At 43.4% G+C, this 24,549-nt stretch overlaps 1 protein-coding gene across 7 annotated transcripts in view; it reads left to right on the forward strand.

Annotated features, from left to right (window-relative positions):
• The first annotated feature begins 6,368 nt into the window (after positions 1 to 6,368).
• Positions 6,369 to 24,549, forward strand: part of fgfr3 (fibroblast growth factor receptor 3) — a 106,356-nt gene continuing 88,175 nt past the window's right edge. For 6 of the 7 annotated variants that reach the window (XM_015969072.3, XM_015969071.3, XM_015969075.3 and 3 more), the window contains exons 1-2: positions 6,369 to 6,796; positions 14,680 to 14,917. In XM_015969072.3, the coding sequence (XP_015824558.1) occupies positions 14,764 to 14,917 (154 nt within the window). In that variant the 5' untranslated portion in view covers positions 6,369 to 6,796; positions 14,680 to 14,763. The remainder of the gene's footprint in view (positions 6,797 to 14,679; positions 14,918 to 24,549) is intronic. The other variant, XM_070546820.1, reaches the window with a different exon arrangement.

A 24,549-nucleotide genomic window follows, 5' to 3' on the forward strand; every position in this document is an offset into this window, starting at 1 on the left:
CGTCCCTCATACACCTCTGTAATCAAAGCCCAGTCTTCATCACCATCTCTATTTATTTACTTACTTTAATGAGCACTCCTCTTTTTTACTCTGTTGGTGTTTCCCAGGATTCAGAGTGCTGATGCAAAATCTCACGTTATATGTGCATGTGTATGTTTACTGGAAACCCTTCAATCTTCTAGTTCCTGAATTAGGCACACCACAGCTTTTTCACCCAAAGTACAACTTAAGGCATTCATTCATAGAGACCACTGCAAATGTGAATGAAGGACCTCTTTTAAGACCGTTGAAAACTGAGATGCCTGCATTTTGTCCTTTTTACTGTCCCTTTCCAGGCAGCAGCCATACCAACCTTAAAAGTCAGGATGTAGAGACAAGTTATTTTTGGAATGTGATGGTTTTTGTTTAGTTCATTTGAGACACATTTATATTTGTTAGATAACAATATTTGATTTAATAAAATCCTGAAAATGCAGAAATCCCAAAAGCCTTGAATGTAACTCCTTTGGGACAGTAGTGAACAAATGTATGGACCCTGACACTATTGTGAAAACTTCAAGCATTTCCACTAAACCTGGTTCAATGATGCATCAGATATTAAAGAGGACATAATGTTGTTCAGACAGTAAAGATTTTGAATCAGTGTAGACGGTCTTTTGGTTAAACTGAATTATCGTTTGCTGCCTTCGTGTCAGAGAAGCCATGTTTACACCTTCTGTGTCTGACGAGGCTTTTAAAGGGTGAGCCACTAAGAGCACACTCTCTCTATGATCTATATCTTTGAACAACTGGTGACTACATTTCATATCCACGACTCACAGTTATTTAGGTGTTTATGACTGAGACACTGGCCGTGTTCGAGTTGAGCTGCGCCTCGCCTGGAAAACCGACAAGAGCAGACGGAAGCAGCAGGGGGAGCGGCTGAAAGCCGGCGTTTAAGTCGGACAGATTTCCTGCATGTGTAGCTCGCGGGTGACGATGGCTGAAGATATCGCGTTTGCGTTCACACTTGTTTAATTTTCATTTTTAATTCTGGTGCCTGTTAGCAGCTGAAACACATCCTCACGTGCTTGTGGATATCATATGTTGTATATGAAGACCTGACTGTAATAATAAGTAACGGTTATCAGCTGTAGCTTCAGTGTGCTCATAGGAAACGTGACAAAATTGTTGTCATCATCAACATAACATGACTTACAGAATACATGTGACCAACTAACATTTCATGTTCTACCACCGGATGTTTGGATCAAAATATGAACCAATCAGATCTTAGATCAGGTGAGAGCCAGGCGTTTCCCATCATCCTCTAGGTTTTGCAGCCGGTGGAGACCAACTGCAGCGCCTTGCTCCAAAATCTGCGTCCGCCTTAATCTCACGAGGTTATCGTTGCCTACGTATGCATGACGTCAGAGCAAGTCGGCGTCAAGTCGGACACAAATCTAACCGGCATGCACTACTCGCCGATCACCGGTGATCGAATCTGCGCAGAACTGGCTCATCTCGAACACAGCCAATGACCCAGCACAGCCACTGTCAAATCTAACTCTGAATGTCTTCCTCTGTGCCCGTCTCAAACTCTCATCGATAGACTCGAACTTCTACTAAGAAAGCTTTGGGTAAACTTTACACCTGGCTTGGCTCACACCATTGGACCAGTCTGGATGTTTTAAAACAGAAATGGGAGCTGGACCTGGTGTTGGATTGTTGGAAGAGGTCTGGTGCAAGGTTGGGCGGTGTGTTATTTGTTCCATTCAAAAACATTATAAAAGTTTCATATCTATATCTTGTTTAGAAAAAAAAGGTATATTATTACCCTGACATGTACAGAACACTACAAGATGTCCTGCTTGTCTGATCATTTTCTCTGAGGTAACTTGTTCTTTTGTGGCTTTTATTCAGGCACATTAGCAATGACAGCAAAGCCAGAATTTGCTTGGGGGGTTGGGCAAATCTTTAAGTTAGTGAAAGCATATACAGACCGCTTTTTGTGTTGTCTACATATTAAATACATTGAACAGACTGCAGATGTTGGCATTAAATTATCTGAAAGAATAAAACAGCTGGATTTGTCTTGGTCTATTAGGTGAATTGAGTGTTGTGCTCGTTTGGTTGTGATGTGTTGACAGATTGCTTTTAATCACTCCTGGATCAACATGTCAACGACACACATCTGAGTGTGCTAACAGTCACTTAAGGCTGATCCACTTTATGGTGTCATAAGGTTGCCTTGTTTGAACACAGTTTTATGAGATGACTGTAATTAGTGCTGTTTGAAGCTGGTGAGTTGAGTGACCTGGTGACAGTCCAGAGGCCTGCGTCTATATATTTACACTTCCATTCAAATCATAAATGATGTCAGTGTGCCATTTGTGAGCTCTTAGAATCTCAGGATTTCACCCAACCACTCATCAGAGACCATATTTGTAACAGTTTATGCCATGGAACCATTCTACCAATCAGTGAGGAGTGTCTGCAGAATCGGAAAACTTCTGTCAGATCTCCAAAACTAATATTGCAAGTTAATGAAACTCTCGCATCACATGGTTGACTAGTTGTGTTAAAGGGGCATTGTGGAAGTGTGACAGCCAAAACATGTATAGAAATAATAAATGTCTTCTTCATACATTCTCCTGCAATGCCCTGGTCCTGTAGAATGAGCCCTGGCATTTTTACTGTGATTGCCTGTTTTTCTGTAAAATCACAGAAAAAGAGAGATGCTCGGGTCGAGCAGGCTGCTTCATGCGCGTTCACGCTCAGGCATCGCCCGTAGCATTTGCTATCCGTAGCTTTAGCAGCAGAGAGAGAGGCAGTGCCAACTCAGCGACTTTGTCTTTGTTCCTAACGCCTAGTGACAAAGCTAGCTACATTTCTGAGGACCCTTAGCTACTTTCTTCTAGATATTTCCTGCAAATTAGCAAAAAAATAGCTATATTTGCTCAGAACCGTTCTTTGAACGTTGTTTCAGCTGTCATCAAGGATATAAAAGTTACAGATACAAAATACATCACTGGCGCTTTAGCTCACCTAGTAAGACGTCGGGCTCTTGTGCAGAAGACCTGGGTTTGATTCTGGATGTGAATATGGTTTAGTTAGAGTTTATTTTTTTTACATTAATGGTATATTTTTTTACAGTAAGATGCCCACATTTTTATTTGAGACTCGCCGAACGGCATTGAATTCACAGATAAAAAAGATGTGGGTTCAACTTTCATTTTGGAACAATTTTTCAAGCAAGGATGATCTGAGCATGCAGGAGGACTGACCCATCATAAACCTTTGTCGGCTGTGCTGAAGAGAAAGGTACAGAACCAAATTATTTAATAAATTAGCTGTGCGTACTCCTGTCCTCTGTCCTCCAGGCCACACACACACACACACACACACACACACACACACACACACACACACACACACACACACACACACACACACGGGACTTTCTCAGCTGTTATTTTCGTTAAGGAGTGTGCACGTACAGCATGCGCGCCTCGTGCACGAGCCAACTATTGAAGCTGCCGTTACGTTTTTGGCCTGAGGGGGCAATCACGAGCATAAAAATTCAAAATAAGGAAATATGTGTTGTTTATGTCAAATTCAATAAAGTTGGTGAAATCACAGCATGAAATCCAAGCTGCCATATTTGATCATGTGCCCTGAACAAATAAACACATGCATGTATATTTTTAGAAGACATTTGTTTTTTTAGACACAACCTTCATAATGATGGTTACATTTATAACAATTATAATATTAATTATTTTTGTGGTTTCTAGTAATGGAAATAATAATTATCGAAAATGGAGGAGGACAGCCAATCTTGTCATGAGAGAAGATAATGACTAGGAAGAAAGTGATGATGAGTAAGATTCTCAAATGCATGACTAATATTGTAATTTTATATTTAATAGAGAATGTTCTATAATATTCTGAACAAAAAACTACCGAAGACATTTAGAAAAGGGACCTGGCACAATGAGACATTTTTTGTGGTGTTTTCTGTAACAATATAGCCATGATAAATCAAACAGATTAGAAAAGTGACATTGGGGTGGGCACCCCAAAACCATGACATTTTTAATTTGGGATTTCTGTTACCAGAACAGGGCCAGCATCCATATTCTGTCCTGTCTGTTTATTATCTGCCTGCATCTCGTCTCAGTTCTACAGAATAACTGCTACCGGGCTTCATATATTTTCACCTCATGAATTACCTTTGAACTGCAGTTCTAAAAGATCTACCGACCGCAAATAAAGTGGAGTGCGCGCTGCTTGGCGGCCGCACCAGTGAGGTGAAGTCACCGGAGGACGAAACAGGTGATGCGCTCCGCTCCACAGCAGCGAAACGTATCAGGCACAAATAAAAGACAGAAAACATGAAAGGTTATGAGACGACATGAACGATCGTGTGTTAACTTTGTTTTTGAGGTGGCGAAACTTTGATAATTTTACTGTGGCCGTGCTCAGGACGCATCTGTCTGGAGCGAGTCAGCAATCAGAGCTCTGCGCCTCTCAGCTCAAAATAATCCCCGGAGGGTCCACATGAATAATGTAATATAAGTAGAACCAGGATCTTTGTTGGGCTCCCCCTGGGTGCGTAAGTTGAGGGCTTCCAGGAGCTCTCTTTAGCTCACCTGTAATTTGAAACCTGTGTATCGCACAAGTTGGTCGCGTGAGTTCAGTTGCCGGATCCAAGCAGACAGTTGCCGGAACGGTCCTTTCAAAATTAAATAGTTCCCGGATCTTGTTCTGGCAAGCTCCGGCTCAAATTAAGCCCTGTGTCTAAATATACAGAACTATTTGTATGGTGTGCTGAAAGACCTACGTCACACTTTTAACACCTCGATACAGTTTATTCCAAAATGTCTCCTCCTGGTTCTCCCAGATCCTGAAATAAAGCCCAACTATAAACAATTATATAACCTTTTGTCCTTTGCTGCCAGAAAGAATATTTTGCTTTTTTGAATCAAGGAATCTACACCCTCATTAAAGTCCTGGCATATTGTGATACAGGAGTGTATTCCCAACGAATATATTATGTACATTCCATGCTGTAGTTCTTTTTTAAAACACCGAGCAGTTTTGTTTACCTGTTTTCCCGCTACGTTTCGTTTGCGGCTGCAAACTTCCTCAGGCTGACGTAGCGGGAAAACAGGTAAACAAAACTGCTCGGTGTTTTAAAAAAGAACTACAGCATGGAATTAGAGATACGACACAGCAAGAACACACCTAAGATGTTCAAAGAAAAATATTATGTACATGCTTGGGACTGCACTGGACAATTTCTACTCAACGTAGGACCCCTGCCCAAAGCACATCGGGATTGTTTCAGCATCTCTCATACTGCAAGGTATTTCCAAATGACTGAAGGACTCTATGTTTTGTATTTCTCTTTGTTTTTCCTATGTACATGGTCAACGTGCTTGGATTAAGCTATGATATTTGGAGTTTGTAATGAAAAAAATATATATAAAAAAAAAACAACAAAAAAAACCCTGTCATGCCAGACCATATGTCTGATTTTGTGAAAAAGCATAAACATGTTTTTCTAGTTGGAGGACAGTATTTAGTGCTGTTTGAAGCTTCCTCAGTAGAAAGAAATGCACTTGGGGCGAATGGGAACCCATCCAAGATGGTAGCCTGCTGCTACTTCAGCTCCAATAGCCAGTCCAACGTGTCTGTGCAAGGAACACTCACCCCTCCCCTCGGGTATCCTCACCGGTTTCATGTCCACTGGAACCGGAAACCCACATTGACAGAGGAAACGAGAGAGCATTAAACATCAGTCACCATTTATTTAGGTCCAAACATCTTTTGTTGTCTGGGACGTTGGATGTTTTTCTTTTTTGGGACTCTGTTTGTCCTAAAGTTGAATTGGTAGCAGCTGGCTGTTTCTTCTTCTGTGATATTATTAAGTGGAGAACCTCACACCAGTGGTGTAAAAGTGTGTAATGACTGAAGGACCCAGAGAAGTGTGGTGGTTCAGCGAGACAGACAACCGGATGGGCCAATGGTTGCTTTTGGTCTGAACATGCATTGGCTGGGGCTTTTAGACAAATGCAAGAGAACCACTTAATATTTTCTTTGTTTCATTTTTTATCTTCATAATATTTTTATAGCTATACTATGTTAGAATGTTGTTAAAATGCATAGAAAAGTTTTAAGCCAACTTATTTTCCAAATTTGCTATAGCAGCTTTAAAACGAAGCTGCTGGCGGCCCTGTTTCTTGGGCTGTAGAAAATACAATTCTACATGGCAAAATAAACAAATACATTTATACATAAAAACACATAGCGGTATAACAAATGTGTGCACAATTGGCTCAATGCCACTGGTTTTATTCTGAAAGGGCGGAAGTGTGTCTGTAGTGCGCTAACCAGGTTTGGCTTTTCAGCAGCCAGAGTCGGTAGATCTGTGACAGCGAGTGGCTCCCGGACCGCCTTCACCCGAACCGGGCCGTCCACACCGCTCCCCTTGAGGACGAGATGAGCGCTGTGTGGACATTTGGACACTTTGAAGCTGGTGGCAGCCTGTAGTGCAGATCTGGATCCAGTAAGGACAAGTTTGTCTTTCTCATATGCGGAGTCCAGTACGCAGCTTATTTTGACTCGGGAGGTTTTTGGACTATTTTGTTTTCCACACAGCTGCCCTGAAAGGGACTGGACGGAAGTATTTTAAGAAGCTTTTGGATTTTGGTCCCACTTTTTTTTCTTGGACTCCTGGTCTATTCTAATTTAATCACCTCATTTTTCTCTAATCAGATGTCTGTGCTTCTACTGTAACTGAATATTTCAGGTAAAGTGTTACTACTCCTGCTACTGCTACTACTACTAATTGTACTATTATTATTATTATTATTATTATTATTAGTAGTAGTAGTAGTATTACGCAGACAAAAAGTGAATTCCTCTTCCTTTTAGTCTGACAGGCTCGACCCATCAGCGTCTCGCCGTTAGAGAACGCATCTCTGTTTAAAACCTCGCTGGTGCCACAGCGGCTCTTTGGGTCAGTGCGTAATTGGCGCGTTCTCTCCGGAGTCAGACTACAAAGAACTGAGTCAGTTGGTCCTTTTAGTTCGCCTGGCGTGGTCACTGCTGCCTACATGCGCGTTGCGCAGTGTGCGAACATATTAGCTCACATTCGCTTATTTACGCACATCAGTAGAAATGATAAAGCAGCTTTTTGAAGGGCACGAAGGTGATCGGGCCCCTCTTATTTCGATAACAGAGCCTTTGTTGGATAGCTCCTGAATTATTTTCATCTCTCCCAAACTCCAACCGTGATCCAAGCGAATTTCCCAGAAGCCGCCCGATTCCGTAGAGACACGGGGCGGCAGGGGCTGGTCGGTGCGGTGGGTGGAATCAAACCTCTCACGCGCCCATCGAGCGAATGTTTGATGATCACACGCGTTTAAGCTGCCTTTCACTTTGTTGCTCATGAATAAAAACTACTTTTTATGAGCGTTAACATAGCATCCCTGTTCCAGTGACGTGTTCCAGACCAGCTGGATGGTGATCCCACTCCTGCTCCTGATGGCGTGATTTAGTGAACCTAATGCGCGTTAGCACACATCACCTAAAGGAAGATGTGAATATTGACGTCATATATGGAACCACAGAGCCACATTCACGCCAGATCAACCAGACTGATCCGACCCCGTGTCCCTGCTGCTCATCTCCCATCTGAAGGCGCAGCGAGAGGAGAGGGGCTAAGTGTGATGGAGGAGGGAAAGATGAGAGCATTTAAGGATGAAAAGATTCTGATCAAAGCTGGAATGGAAGATGGCTCACTATGTGTGAGGCTAATTCTGACTCCTAGCTGTTCTCTCATCTGATTGGCTACTGCTCTGCCTCTCAACAAAACTTTGAATCCCCTTCCCCCTAAAATAAAGAAGTGAGTTGAGCCATAGCTGTCCTTCAGCTTAATTGTGAAATCCTAGTGACACTTCGGAGACTTGTGACCAGCATGTGATCGGTGCCTCGGATTGATCCTCACTAAGGATGAGGAGGAGGAGGAGGATGACAGGGATTGGAGCACTTAGAACCCGTTTCTGCCTCTGAGCTTTACCTCTGTGAAAATAGTTATACATGATTAATGTTCATGTTTTATTAAGCAGGTCATTTTCCTTTTCATGCTGTTACACAATATTAGCACTAAAACACTTTTTGAATCCGTTCAACTGAGGTTAGTTAGTGAAATAGAGTCATCACAGTTACAGTTAACTCTGAGTCTTGATATTACATTTTAGAAACAATCCTAACCGTACCTTTCAGTACAAACAGGTTGAACATAGCTGCTGCCGTAATGCTACCTGTTATTTCGCAACATGGGCCATACGATACTAGATCAGTCACTTACCGCCGTTGTTGTTTCCAAGTTTCTGCTCTCAGGCTTTGAGAGGCTGTCATGCAACTTGTCTAAACAGATCTGCAAACTGACAAGACGCAACTCTGCTATATGCGTATGTTTTGGTGCCTGTCAGAGTAAACGGAGGTTGCACTTTTGCACAGCCTGCTATCATTGCCTGGAGTGTGCTGTGTAAACCGCAACAGCATGGAAGTGTTGTGTTGGAAGATACCGAGGATGTGTTCAGAGAGAAGGTTCTGTCAAACACATTGAAGACATTATAAGATATGGCACTCTGAAGCTAGAAAGGTGCAGTGTTTAGATTAGAATTGTGTGTGTGTGTGTGTGTGTGTGTGTGTGTGTGTGTGTGTGTGTGTGTCTTGCTAAGTGGCCTCAGTAGGTATTTTCTGTGCAAATAAGAGCTCAGTTTGTGCTGAGCAAGGAATGTGTCAGAGGTCCTCCAAAGAAAAGAAAAGCAGCACCGTTAAAAAGGACACAGCCTTGTGTGTGTGTGTGTGTCTGTGTGTGTGTGTGTGCGTGTGTGTGTGTGTGTGTGTGTGTCTGTGTGTGTGTGTGCGTGTGTGTGTGTGTGTGTGTGTGTGTGTGTGTGTGTGTGTGTGTGTGTGTGTGTGTGTGTCTGTAGTGTGTGGATATTTCCACATTGTGGGGACAATTGGCTGGTCCACACAATGACAAAATACCCTTAAACATGGTTTTAGAGGAATGGTGTTAAAAAAATTAAAGCTGCAGTATGTAAGAATATAGTGAGAATTTTACAGTGAGAATATCCTAATGGTTCAGTCATTTTGGAAGGAATGTTATACTGAAGCATATTTCAAATCCAGCTGGCTGCAAGGATGGTCAGTTTTTCTCCTCTTTTTCATTGTTTACCATCAGTGAGTGTTGCCATGTCTCCTGTGTTTTGTAATTTGACGACGGCCGGCAAAAAGCTCCAGAGATGTTTAACCCTCCCACTGTCATAGAGGGTGTGAACTCACGAGGAAAGTTGACCATTGAGCAGGATTGATGGTTTATCCCTTGAGGTCCACGTGGCAGGGGTGAGGAGTACCACCTCACCCCTGCCACGTGGACCTCAAGGGATAAACCATCAATCCTGCTCAATGGTCAACTTTCCTCGCAGGGTCACCCATAAAGACAGTGGGAGGGTTAAAATAGTTGCAGTAACCAAATGTACTACAGGATGTAATAGGGATGAGCAAGTACACCAATATCTGTATCTGTACTTGAAGTGGGCGTGGCCTAACCCGGAAGTGGGTGTAGTTTAACTGGAAGTGGGTGTGGTTTACATCAATACATTATTTTAAATCTGAAATTGATATGGATTGATCAGAAGTTGCTATGTGTATTGTTAATTTGAAAACTATTTACAGAGCAGCCTCAGAGTTGAGATTAAATGTTTTTGATCACAATAGTAAAGAAACTATTACAGAACAAGTTTTTCTATAAAATCAGAACATTAATATTTAAGTGCGAGAGAGAGAGGGAGAGAGAGAGAGAAAAGAAAAGATCTTTTCTATAGCACCTCTCAAGATAAAAATCACGAGGCGCTTCACAAAAACAAAGAATATATAAAAGAATTTAGAAAATGATAAAAATATATTTAAAATGAGCAAAAAATGGACAATTGTGATAAAAAATGTAAAGAAAGAGAGAGTGAATAGGAAAGAGGGAAATCAGTGGATCCTGAGGAAGAGGAGAGAGAGGAAAAAAACCCGAGCAGAGGCAGTGACTGACAGCACGAGCCGTTTTCAGCTCTGTCTTGTCAAATGCACCACGTACGTTACGAAAAAAGTAACATTAAATAACTTTAAGGTAACTTTAAAAAGAGGCGAGCTGAGGAAAACCTAGGGAGCACTGGAGACGTGAAGCAAGCACAGAGAGATCCGTTACTGTGTGTGTGTGTGTGCGTGGATGGGCTGGACGCGGACACGAACAAATCGAATCTTTTGAACAGGTTTTCAAAGTGAATGATAAGAGCCGAGTCCCTGTAGAGAGCCGTTCATCAACAAACTCACCCGCTCAAACCCCACCCACCGCTGTGACGGACGTCGGAGGAACCATCAGGGACGAAATTTTGATTTCAGAAGTGGGGGGGACACAGCAGGCTTGTGTGGATTTGGGGTGGGGGGTGTTATGTAAAGACCCCTTGACACGTCACGTGCCCATCTCAATAATTTTTCCATCCTCTATATATATATATATATATATATATATATATATATATATATATATATATATATATATATATATATATATATATCAAAGTTAAAAAATGTACAACTCTATTATTATTTTTATTTATTATCATTATTGAAGTGCAGTTTTGGCTGTTGACAATGGATAGGCCATTGTATTTATTGTTTTGTGTCTTTTTTATTGTTTTTGGTGCAACATTTTCTAACAGGGAGTGAGATTCCTTTTTTATTCAATTTTTGTTTGTTATTTTTATTCAATTAGAAGTTCTGGTTCTGGACATTTCAATGTTAAATGAAGGTTTATTTGTTGCATTTTAAAGGGTGTACTTGCATTATTATGATATATTAACATTATATTAGTGGTTATTTTGGTCTAGATAATGTTGACAATATCGTTTATCATCAACAATTTGTTGGACAAAATATCGTCCAGCAAAATGTGTTACTTTCCCAGGCCTAGTCAAAAGTATAAATATTATTTATACATAAACGGTCCTCCTGAGATCTGGCCGTTTGTTCATTTGCTGTGTTAGAGGACATGCTGAACTAATGTTTTACACATGATCATCACCCTAACATTTGAGTGTATAAAAACATATTAAATATGTTTTTCCCTTAAAAGTGTTTAAACAGTTGTTGCATTTCAACACACAAAAAATAAATGGAAAAAATAAGATAAATCTAATGAAAAGTGTACATCTTTGACATTAAGCTTAAAAAAATCTGTTGACGATGATGATACTGTTCATTTTTCAGAGCTTTTTAATGTGAAAATATACATTGCAATAGATAAGTTTACAATAAAGTTTAATGATAAAAGTTTTGAAGTTACACTTCTACTACTACTAGTAATAATATTATGATGATAATAGTAATAATAAAAAAAAATTATTATAATAATACGAATAAATTGTGTCTGAGGAGTCAGTTATGTGGAGGAGATGAGTTTGTAAAAGTTAGTTTTGAGTATGTTTGTGAAGGAGGAGGTGAGTGAGCTTAATGCAGGGGTGTCACATGTTCCAACTTACGTTTTGACTTTGAAAGAAGTCTCTTATATCCACTTTTCGTTTTCTTGACATGCTGCCTCCTGGCTGTGCATAACTACCAAAGACTCACAAATGAACACTTATTCAAATGTTATGTAATGGAAGCTGAGCTGAGCTCTGATATTACACAGCGTCTAGTTAACGATGTGACTCAGTACCGGTGTTCCCTAGCGGCTCCAAACTAGCAAAACAACGTGAGCACGTTCTGACTGTTTACAACTTGAGTGACAGCAGCAACAGCCAATAATACGTTAGCAAGTATCAGCAGAGCCAATAGATTAGCTTTTGGGCGGGTCTAATAGTAAACCGGTTTCCGTTTCGGTCCTAGTGCTCAACCAAATCCATTTAATGGAGCGTAACATTGTTTTTGGACGGAAAAAAGTGCAGGGGACCAAAACTGCCTTTTGAAAAAGTGGGGGGGACATGTCCCACCCGTCCCCCCCCAAAATTACATCCCAGGGAACCATAGAAACACGTGTTTATATACATATCTTGGGAGGAACGCTAACCAACCCTGTGCACCCTCACGGACACCGCAGGAAGACGTTGCTCTTAATAACCCCCCACCCCCCCACCCCCTATGTTGGCTTCACTTCGTTCAGAGGAGCCAGTCTTTTTTGGCTCATTGAGGTAAACAACCGACTAATGAACGGCTCCCATGAAAGAGCCATAAATCCCATCACTAATGCGGACTGAGCTCCTGGCTGCAGAGTTTTGTGTGTAGGGAGGGGCGGGTACTCTATGTGACTGGCCAATCACAGAGCATGAAGACAGTCAATTACCCAATGAGGATTTTCCTTCAGCTCGATTAGAGATATTTACGAGTTTAACTCGTTTCACGCTCGTATTCGTCAAAAATGCTTTAGCTGTACCGGATACTCGTCTGAAACGAGTATCCGGCTCTTCCCTAGGATGTAATTTTTACTCCATTTCCACATAATGCACCGTTAACTTTTGGTTTTGGGTTAGGAAAAGAACACCAATGGTTATTGTTAGGGCTAGGGTAAGGTTAAGGCATAGTGGAATTCCTAAAATGAGTAGAAGTCAATGGAGGTCCTCACAAGAATACAAAAACAAGTGTGTGTGTGTGTGTGTGTGTGTGTGTTTTGCTGTTTTGGGACACTTCTCTCAAGCTTGTCATTGCTTTCCAGCTTCCCCCCACTCAGGCAAACACAGCTCCACTCCCTCTTGTTGCCACATTAACTCACTTATGCTAAACCAGTTTTTTTTTCTCTGCTTGATTCTTGGGAAGCAGCAAACTTTCATCAATTAAGCGCCAGACCATGCAGAAACAAGTCCTGTGGGAGAGATGACAGGTTACTTAGTTCTGTAACAACAGCTCTCCTTGATTAGCGCTGCCGTTGCAGCGTTTATTGATAGCTTCAAAGAAGTGATGCTATGACTCAGAATTTTGTGCACAAAGCTTTTCATTAAGTATTTTACTCTGAAAGTCTGTGTGCTCATAAGACCTGGTACATGGGTCATTGGCTGATATGGACACAGAGGGACTGCTCTAAGTAGGACTCACGCTGAAGAAGCTGCTGTTTGAATGTAAGAATTTGTGACATTTTCTACACAGGTTTACTACTAAGTTGGGCTGCATGGTGGCGCAGTGGTTAGCACTGTTGCCTCGCAGCACAAAGGTTGCAGGTTCGAAACTCGGCTGCGGCCTTTCTGCGTGGAATTGCGTGTTCTCCCCATGCATGCGTGGGTTTCCTCCGGGTACTCCGGTTTCCCCCACAGATCACAACATGCCCTATAGGTTATAAACTATAAGTCGCTTTGGATAAAAGCGTCTGCCAAGTAAATAAACATAAACATAAGTTGTGAAATAATTTATACAACCGTTTTTCATGCACCATCATCATTATCATCTTTATTTATAAAGCGCTTTCCATCAATGAGAGATTGAAGCAAAGCGCTGTGCACACAACAAAGATATAAAAGCAAAACAACAGCAACCACGTGGTGACTAAAACAAAACAAAATGCATCAAAGCAGTAAAGACATTAGTTCAAAGACAAGATAAGAATGACTAAAAGAAGGCTAGTGGAATGCCATGGTGTAAAGATGGCTCTTCAACCTGCACTTAAAAACTGGCAGAGAGGGTGCTTGTCTGATCTCAAATGGAAGGTCATCCCAGAGTTTGGGGCCCAGGCCGAAAAAGCCCTGCCACCTGTGGTCGAGCACCGCACACGCGGGACGACCAACACCTCCAACTGGGATCACAACACGCCCTATAGGTTATAAATTGTAAGTTGCTTTGGATAAAAGCGTCTGCCAAAAACATAAACAAAAAACAAAACTTCAAAGCACGTGATGGAGTGTGCAGGGTGGTTAAGTCAGAGAGGTATGATGGTGCACGGCCCTGTAGTGACTGGAAAACAAACGTGCGTACCTTAAACCTGACTCTTAAAGAGACCAGAAGCCAATGCAGATGATCCAAAATCGGTGTGATGCGTTCATGCCTCCTGGTGCCAGTCAGCAATCTAGCTTCAGCAGTTTGTATCATTTGGAGCTGAGCTAGAGCGGCACCAGGTACAGTCGGCTCCAAAAACCATCAGAACAAATGAAACTACAGAGAAAACTCAGCCATGAAGCATCATGTAATCCTGGCTGTGGATGAGGTGTGAAGAGTTCAGTCTTTTCTGCTTTCTTTTCTTGTGTGTGTGTGTGTGTGTGTGTGTGTGTGTGTGTGTGTGTGTGTGTGTGTGTGTCTGCTCTGCCTTCTCCATCCCCAGTGAGCCGTGGAGGATGGCTGCTTATACTGAGCCAGGATTCTCTGGAGGTTTCTTCCTGTTAAAAGGGAGTTTTCCTCTCCACTGTCGCTGCATGCTTGCTTAGTATGAGGATTGCTGTATAGTCACTGACACTAGTCAGTGACTTGATACAATTTGCTGGGTTCCTTATATAGGAAACATTATTTCTGATTGGCTTAATGAACTGACCTGAATTGGAATGTTTATTATGTGAAGTGCCTTGAGACGACTCTTGTCGTGATTTGGCGCTTTATAAATAAACTAGAATTTTACCTGAACATGATTTTTTCTTGTATTTTTCTCTATTTCAGGCCATCTCCTGGGGACGTGTTGCTGCTGTTGTGTCTTTGTGGCAGCTGCTGCTGTCATTCTGCTGGACAGCATGCAGAAGGAGGATGGTGTCTGACTTGGAGTTGGGCCTCAGTGCTCTTCATCTTGCCTCTTTGTCCAGGAGAGGAGGAATGACGATTCTGTGGCTCTCACTTTGGTTTTCTTTCCTGCTGCCCTCCTCCGCCACTCCAGTCAGGATGCCCACCACCCAGCCCCCAGGTAAAACACCACAGCAGAGCATTTCTCTGCCCAAACTACAGCTGATATAACTAAACTATGTAGAAATGAATGTGCCATATGTTCCAAACAAACAAACAAACAAACAAAGTGAATTCCCGAAGCAAAGATAACATGCATTTTACTTTGGCATTAAGAAAAAAATGTTTAAGGAAGACTATATGGAGATAAAACGTTTATTTTAGAGATATTAACTACCTTTTCAGTTTTGCAGCAGCAGAACTGCAGTGATGGGGAGTTTGTAGAGCAGCAAAAACATTTTCCAGTTGAAAAAAGTAAACATCTGTCTCATGCAAAACTGACAAGGTAGAGCAATGTTTGGCTCAATCTCAGACGAGTTTGGAGGATCTTTTTCTAGTTGGTGGAAATTCACTCTTCAGTGGTTCCTGCTGTGACTCACCGTTTGTTTAACAGCCCCATGATAACTTATCTCTTACTGAGGTTTCTGACGACTATCTGCTGCTGCTGCTGCGTTACTGGCAGCACAAACGTGGTCCAGAAAATAATAAAGTTCCTTTTGAATCTGAAATGGTAAACTCTTTTTAATTCCATTCACAGTGTTGTAACGGGTGATACCATAGCTTTTATTTTAGAGTGACACTTTCTGTCAAATACGACAAAAAAAGAACTCCAGAAACAGAAATAGCTACCAGATAAGAGGTTGGAAGAGGAATATGGGCTGTCTGCTTTCCTCTGATGCAGGAGTCACCAGCTGCTCTCATCCACGGCTTCTATCCTGAAGGTTCTCCATGTTTCCTGAATCCAACGATTCAATCATTGTCACACCTCATTGAGTTCTTCAGAAATCTATTACCCCTTCTTCACACTGGAAGCATCAGCAGCACGGAACGGCGGTTAAACATCACTTCTTCAAATTAGAATCCATTATAGTGTATGGGGGTGGTTCAAACCAGCTGTGACGCAGACTTTTTCAGACGCGTCCCTGAAGCAGCACACTGCTAAAGCTGGGATCGGGTTCTACTTTTGCCGTGAGCCGCTTCTGGGACACGACAATTTTTGCAGTTAACATAGGACTAGACAGGAAATCACACATGGTTTCAGTTTAAAACTCCTGCTTATTTTCAAAATTAAAGTCTATAGACCCTTTTACTGTTTGTAAACAATATGACGTCAGCGAGAATGCGCGCGCAGCTTGGCAACAGAATGGCGTTGTGTCAGGCTTTATCAAGCTACGCTGCGGGGTTATCACCGGCAAATCTTGAATGTTATATTATTAAACTCACTTTAACGAATGGCAACAGACTCCCGGATCCCTGTGGCATTACGGAATGGGTGGAAGATGTAGGTGCGTGGCCAGATATATATACGTTTTTAGTGGAGAGGCCCAGTAAGTACACACGTGAGAAGCTACGGGCGTACAAGTCGTTAGATGCAGACAACTATGTTGTCTGTGGCCACGTACAGAAAGTAAAATATTACCACATAGACTCTGAGTTTTGAGTCTTGAAGGCAGAAGTCCTTCCTAGCCAAAGACGAGGACACAAGAGTGCTACGTACGAGGCTTGGGTCATAGTAAACAAACCAGAGAACTACGTCTTCACAGCCAACTGTACCTGCATGGCAGGGTGAGTACAGCATAGGTTTCTTTTTTTAGCGTGCTCAGAGTACAATCGTGTTAATTTTAAATACAGTTTATACTAATATGCAGTGGGAAAATACAGATGAATTAGAATGAAATGTTAATTTGAAGCATGAAATAAAGCGTATAAATTTATATGTAATCTTAGTACATAATTACCTTACCCGATATAAAATGGGCGCTACAAACTCGAGCATTTCAGATCGTGTTTTCAGTCGTTTTCATCAACCCTTTTGATGGCCTGCAGCCACAGACGCCTCCGATTTTGTGGAAATGGATGTGCTCCCTTCGGAATTCTGTAAAGTTTCAGTCCACTGCTTGAAGAGAAGCGATTCTGGCATCCATACACGCAACAACCCGACATTTTTATGTGCTCAGAACTTCAAAACAAAGGGTTTAAAACGCTGTTTTAGTATCGAGTGTGAATGAGGAAGCCTTCACTCTCGTTGCCAGGCTGCGTGCAACTTGTGATGACGTAGGTAGTAAAAGGGTCTATTGCAGCAATGCAATTTCATGTCTATGTAGATTACATCAATACAAGTGACTTAACAGCTTATTTACTCCCAGTATTATTCCAGAAGTGCAGCGGTGTGTTTTTCATGGCTTTAATCCTGGAAGTGGAGAGGGACAACGTCATATATTACATCAGACAACGATATAAAACGTGATTTCATTTTGGTTTACTGGCGGACGGCATAAACATGAGGGATTTTGTGATCTCGTGAGTCCAGCAAGGAGCACGACAGAAAAGCAAAATTAGGTACGGTGGAAAGAAACAGCTAAAGCTTGGAGGATGGTGGTCCTCAAGGACTGGAGCTGGGACACCTCAACACATAATCCTGGACGCTCAATGAATGTGTGTGTGTGTGTTTGAAATTACGCTGTTTCCCTCAGTGAAAACCTCCAAAGACTAGGTTTTAAAGGTAATTAACTTAGGGTTAAGGTTAGGAATAGACCAGTATTGTTATGGTTAGGGTTAAGACTAATTTTTACCTCTCCGTCTGCGGAGATACGAAAACACAAAATGCCATTATCCGTGGTAGCTAGTGCCCTCCAGCAGGCTCGCAAGGATGGACGGGGTAATTATCTAACTATCCATCAAAAGCAACAGAGAACACAAGCCTGTGATTGGTCAGGATTCTGCTTCCTTTAGCTTCATCAACAGCACCACCATCTCACCCTCAAAAAATAAAAAGATAGCCAAAGAAATCTAGTGACAGACACGTAGCAGATCGAAGAGTGCCTCGTGGAATGAAAGTATGTTCAGCCATGCCTGAAAGAGAACAAAGATATACAGAAGACTTTATCTGTGTGGAGAAACTATGGGAAACGTGGGTTTGGAGGTGAAGACTGCATGAATAGATGGAGGAGAATGAGGGACCCTACCCTTGTTAAAAAATCTCTCAAACACAATATAAACAACTTTCATGCCGTCTTTCCTTTTCTATTCCATTTCTGCTGGTTTATCTAAAGGTTTGTTTTGGGCTTCTGTAAAAAACATACTTACATCCAGGGTAGCTGAAACCAAACTCCCGACAGTTTTATTATAACTACAATTTCAGAATTTTATGAAAGCCTTTCTGTTTCTAGTAGACAGCAAAATAGATGTGGTGTTGTGCAATTGCACTCGGCCTGGTTTTTTTTTTTAACTTGCTATTTTTATCAGATTATTTTGAGGCGTTCTATCTGGTACTTGGCTTCTTTTCCCCTCACCTGGCACATTCCTCCTCATCACTGCACATGCTGGTTTATCAAATCCATGATTTTAGTTTTGTAAAAGAAACAAAAACACATCTTTATTTTGGACAAACTGCTGCACATCACCACCACCACCACCCTTCTCAAGGGGTCAACACAAAGGTCAGCTATGATGAAGCGTTATTAATGTGTGACGCCCTTTGTAACATCGGTTCTGACTGCAAAGAACAGAACAAAAATACAGCATCTCACACATTTCTCATAAATTGAAAGTAAGTTGTTAATGGTTTAAAATTCAATTCCATTCCATGAGTAAAGGATTAAATTAATCCTTTAATTTGACCAAAGCAGTGAAAGCACAGCGAGGACCTTTTGTATTTGTTTATAATTAGTTTTGTTCTGCTTCTGCCCATCAGCTCTGTTTGTTGACGAGGTTACGCCTGGCACTGTCTGGGGTAGGAGCGGGGGTCTAGTCGGGGTCAGTAAGGGTCAAAGTTTAATCCTTCAATTAGACCTCTCCTGCTGCTGTTTTCAGGAGGTTTGTGATGTTTTCTACCAAGTTGTGGATGAGACACTTTCATCCACATTGGCCTTAGTGAATTATCTTCTTTTTACCACTTAAAGGGACTCAGTGAAGTATTTTTTTAAATAAATATCTTTAATCTTTGGATGTTATTGGGAGCTTTCAAAAGATTTCTTTTATTCTTTTCCTTTGCAGGTTTTTACTCCCTCACTGTTTTATGTTTCTTTTTAATTTTTTATTTTTTTACTTTTTTTGTTGTTGTTTATATATCACTTTTTAGGAATTCTTTTATTTTAAAAAAGGTTTGTAGTATATTCAGCCATTCAAACCTAAATCATGCACAAATGATCAAATATGGCATCTCACTGACTGGAGGGTTAAGCAGCTACCGCACAGAGAAGGTATGAGCTGAGCTTGGTGCTGAATTAAGTCAGAGGTTGTCAAAACTTTGAGTGGATACAAGAAGATCCCGTAGATCTGCTTCCTTACCCGTATTTAGCAGAAACCTTTTGTGTGAATTGGTGACCTTCGTCTGGTGGTGGAACACAAGTCCACACTGTCCAGCCCAATTATCCTCAGATCTTAGTTTTTATTCCATAGGAAGGATTGAGGTAATTTTGACTGAAGACACAACAGGTACTGCAGCACTACAGATTGATGGATTCATGTTTTGTTCACCAGAGTAGCAACTTAATCACAAGGTGTGAAACTGTGAACTGGCTATGCAATGTGACAGAACAGAACAAAGGTCAGTTTGGTGAAACTATGACTAGATTCCTGAGCAGCTTGTCACTCTGCATTGAGCAAATCAATCACATCCAATGCCTCATTTACAGTCAGTATTAAACGGATGCTCACGGGTGTCCATACGGCTTCTGGACAGACTGCCTCTGCAGATCGTGTGCAGAACGTGTACGGAAATTAGCTCCAGCAAGAGCACCAAATCTCAGGGATTCACGCAAGTTCATGTTTGAAATTTGACTGAATATGTTTGAAGAGGCAGTATAGTTTTTACTGTTTTTCTCTAGAAATATCCACCGAAATGTTGTTACTGATGCCCAGTAGTTGAAAAATATTGGTGGCTTTGTACTGTATAAGCATAAAAATCAGGTCTAACATACATAGAGTTTTTGGGGGACACCAAATTACATGCCATGTTTCCTTGTAGCCAGCTTGGGGTCCTGCGCCTGTTGATGACATCACACTTAATGACTGGCTGGACGTACGACCTACGGAAGTTGCGTTACCACGTTCAAAACACTAATTCAATTATAAAACTGCTAAACTTTTTCCAAAATATATCTGTAAAAGCAGAATCGAAAAAGAGATGCGATATATTTGGGCCGAGCAGTATTGTCATCGGCAGGTGCAGGGCCCCGAGCAGATCCGGAAACTACAACACCAGAAAACTACAATCGGCATTGCATTCTCTCGATGGAATTAACTAAAGGACCACCAAAGTATGAGGAGTTACGCTGAGGTCACATGATTTCTGCTCCACAGGTAACAACATTTACCTTAATGTTTTTTAAACTAGTGACAGTCACGGTGATAGGTGAAATGTACGTATGTACTGCCCCCTGGCAGCAGGTAACTACACACTGCCACTTTAAAGATATACTAACATGAACTATTATACACTGTGAACTGAGAACTCAGTCATTAATAATAAAAAATGCAGAACTGATTTTATTTTTAAAATACCACCTCACCAGTTTCCTTGTCCGGGGATCGGACCACCAAGGCTCCCGCATCGGTCTGCCACCCGATCCACACTGCACCTGACCCTTCATGTTCCTCCTGCGGGTGGTGGGTCCACAGTTGGATGAGCCCATGTATCTGGTTCGGGCTGGGCCCGGCCGGGCCCCATGGGTGAAAGCCCGGCCACCAGGCGCTCGCTCACGGGCCCCAACCCCAGGCCTGGCTCCAGGGTGGGACCCCGGTAAGCCTCCGGGCCGGGTACTCCGACTCCTTGATAGTTCATCCATTAAAGATCCTCTGAACCGTTCTTTGTCTCACCCTTCACCTAAGACCAATTTGTCATGGGAGTCCCTACCAGGGGCACAAAGTGACCCAGACAACATAGCTCCTAGGATCATTAGGGCACTCAAACTCCTCCACCACGATAAGGTGACGGTTCAAGGAGGAGTGACGGTTCAAGGAGGAGCATGACCTGGAGGGGTGTGATTGGGAGGAACGGCCCGCCTAATCTGAACTCGAGTGGTGTTTCATTATTGGACTTCTGTGCAAGCCGCAGTTTGGCCATAACGAACGCCATGTTCAAACATAAGGATGCCCATTGGTAGACTACGTACCAGGGCAGCCTAGGTCGCAGGTCAATGATAGACTTTGTAGTTGTGTCATCTGACCTGCAGCCGTACGTTTTGGACACCCGAGTGAAGAGAGGAGCGGAGCTGTCAACTGATCGCCACCTGGTGGTGAGTTGGATCAGATGGCAAGGGAAGACGCCTCATAGACCTGGCAGATCCAAACGCATAATGAGGGTTTGCTGGGAACACCTGGCAGAAGAACCTGTCAAGACGGTCTTCAACTCCCACCTCCGGCAGAGCTTTGACCATGTCCCGAAAGCAGTGAGACATTAACTCCGAGTGGGCCTTGTTCCACTCTGCGATTGTTGAGGTGGCTGTTGCTAGCTGTGGTCGCAAGGTGGCCGGTGCCAGTCGTGGTGGAAACCCCCGTACCCGCTGGTGGACACCAGAGGTTCGGGGAGCCATCAGGCTGAAGAAGGAGGTCTACAGGGCGTGGCTGGTCTGTGGGTCTCCGGAGGCAGCAGACAGGTACCGGATAGCCAAGCGGGGTGCAGCAGTGGCAGTTGCTGAGGCAAAATCTCGGGCGTGGGAGGAGTTTGGTGAAGCCATGGAGAAAGACTATCGATCGGCTCCAAAGAGGTTCTGGCAAACTGTCCGGCGCCCAGGAGAGGGAGGCAGCAACTCACCCACACTGTTTACAGTGGGGATGGGGAGCTGCTGACGTCAACTGGGGCTATAGTCAGACGGTGGAAGGAATACTTTGAGGAACTCCTCATTCCCACCCACGCGCATTCCGAGGAGGAACCAGAGCCGGGAGACCTGGGGATGGACTGTCCAATCTCTGGGGCAGAAGTTGCTGAGGTAGTCAAACAACTACACAGCGGCGGAGCCCCGGGGGCGGATGAGATTCATAATGGTTATCTCAAGGCTATGGATGTTGTAGGGCTGTCGTGGTTGACATGTCTCTGCAACATTGTGTGGTCATCAGGGGCAGTGCCTGTGGAGTGGCAGACCGGGGTGGTGGTCCCCATCTTTAAGAAGGGTGACCTGAGGGTGTGTTCCAACTATAGGGGGATCACACTCCTCAGCCTCCCTGGAAAGGTCTACTCCAAGGTACTGGAGAGGAGGGTCCGATCGATAGTTGAATCTCAGATTGAGGAGGAGCAATGTGGTTTTCGTCCTGGCCGTGGAACTGCGGACCAGCTCTATACCCTTGCAAGGGTGATGGAGGGGGCATGGGAGTTTACCCAACCAATCCACATGTGTTTTGTGGGTTTGGAGAAGGCTTATGACCGTTTCCCCAGGGGCACCCTGTTGGGGACGCTCCAGGAGTACGGGGTGGGTGGCTTTCTGTTAAGGGCCATTCAGTCCCTTTACCAGAGGAGCGTGAGTTTGGTCCGCATAGCCGGTAGTAAGTCGAACCTGTTCCCGGTGAGGGTTGGACTCCGTCAGGGCTGCCCTTTGTCACCGGTTCTGTTCATTACCTTTATGGACAGAATTTCTAGGTGCAGCCGTGGTGTGGAGTGTGTTGAGTTTGATGGCAGGAGAATCTCGTCTCTGCTTTTTGCGGATGATGTGGTCCTCCTAGCTTCATCCAGCTCTAACCTTCAGCTCTTGCTGGGTAGGTTCACGGCTGAGTGTGAAGCGGCTGGGATGAGGATCAGCACCTCCAAATCTGAGACCATGGTTCTCGACCGGAAAGGGTGGCTTGCCAACTCCGGGTCGGGAAAGAGGTCCTTACCTCAAGTGGAGGAGTTTAGGTATCTCGGGGTCTTGTTCACGAGTGAGGGTAGGAGTGATCGGGAGATGGACAGGCGGATTGGTTCGGCGTCTGCAGTGATGCGGATGCTGAGCCGATCTGTCGTGGTGAAGAGGGAGCTGAGCCAGAAAGCCAGGCTCTCGATTTACCGGTCGATCTACGTCCCAATCCTCACCTATGGTCATGAGCTTTGGGTAATGACCGAAAGAACAAGATCGCGGATGCAAGCGGCCAAAATGAGTTTCCTCCGTAGGGTGGCCGGGCTCAGCCTTAGAGATAGGGTGAGGAGCTCTGACATTCGGGAGGGACTCGGAGTAGAACCGCTGCTCCTCCGGATCGAAAGGAGTCAGTTGAGGTGGTTTGGGAATCTGGTCAGGATGCCTCCTGGATGCCTCCCTGGGGAGGTGTTTCGGGCATGTCCTTCTGGCAGGAGGCCCCCGGGTCGACCCAGGACACGGAGAGGTTACATCTCCGATCTGGCCCGGGAGCTCCTTGGGGTCCTGCCGGAGGAGCTGGTGGAGGTGGCCGGGGAGAGGATGGTCTGGAGCTCCCTATTTGGGATGCTGCCCCTGCGACCCGGACCCGGATAAGCGGAGGAAGGCGACGACGACGACGAAATACCGCCTCACAGAACCTCGTTTCACTTCCCGTCAGGCTCGTGTAGTTTCTTTACCTTTATGAAAATCTGCAACTAGGTTCCCGAACAAAGAGACTCCATGTGGAAACTTTCTGGAGTTCTTCATCCAGATCCGCACCGCTCAGATTGACTCAATGATTTTTGGTCATTGCAAAAGCTGTACAACCTCCGGACCGCATATCCATTCTGCAGTTCAAATTACTACAAAATAAAATATTTGTATTTTATTTTAAGCACAACTTCTCACTAACCTTTACCATAAAAAGCACACTTGTGAGCTTCATTAAAAAAACTGGACTGAATCCATCAAACATGACTTAAGTGACCCAGATCCTGTTCTGGATGCTGATAATAGACTCACTTTTATTTTTAAGATCAACAGTAGCCCCAATAGTTCCCTTCTTTTTTTATTGAGTCAAATGCTATAGTGCAAACACTTTGTTGTGTGTCAGCAGGTACATATTTCAAAAGAATCTTTTTATATTAGGTATAATGTGAAAAGTTACTAATGCTGCCCCGTTATCAAACGGGTTCTTCTGTGTTGCGTAGTGGCCCCACATGCTCCATGCAGACATCATTTGTGGGCTGAGCTTCTTATGCTCATCTGCTGAATTGAAACTAGGCCAGTTTGTCTTTAGAATAACAATTACTGTGGGCCAAGCCCAGACCCCGTTTTGAGGCAGGAGAGATGTTGAGAGATGGGCGTGACAGTGAGAACATGAAAGGAGCTACCAAGGTAGTCTGGATGGACTTCTGATGCTCTTTAGCAGCCAAGCAGAAGGCCAGTCAGGAGAAAAGGTAAGGAGGAGGTGATGGCACAAGCTAGGGCAGGATGTTTAAATGCGGTGTCATCTTTAACTTGATTTTAGAAGGCCTTTTGATGAAGCACAGCTCAGCTTGATGGAGAAAAACCTCCCTCCTCTTTTTTCCCCATCTCCTTGATCTCTCCAGTGCCATCTCTCTTCTGATCCCATCTCCTCCTGGCAGGCTTCTCAGCATCGGTGTGAGGTTGTAAGACTGAGCCAGATTAGGGGGCATTGTCCTAAGGTATTTACATCCGGCCAAACTATATTAAACAAAGATTAGTGGGTTTCACCGCACATTTGAATAGAGGAGCACAGCAAATG

This window comes from Nothobranchius furzeri, chromosome 18 (genome assembly GCF_043380555.1).
Source record: "Nothobranchius furzeri strain GRZ-AD chromosome 18, NfurGRZ-RIMD1, whole genome shotgun sequence".
Lineage (NCBI taxonomy): Eukaryota > Metazoa > Chordata > Actinopteri > Cyprinodontiformes > Nothobranchiidae > Nothobranchius > Nothobranchius furzeri.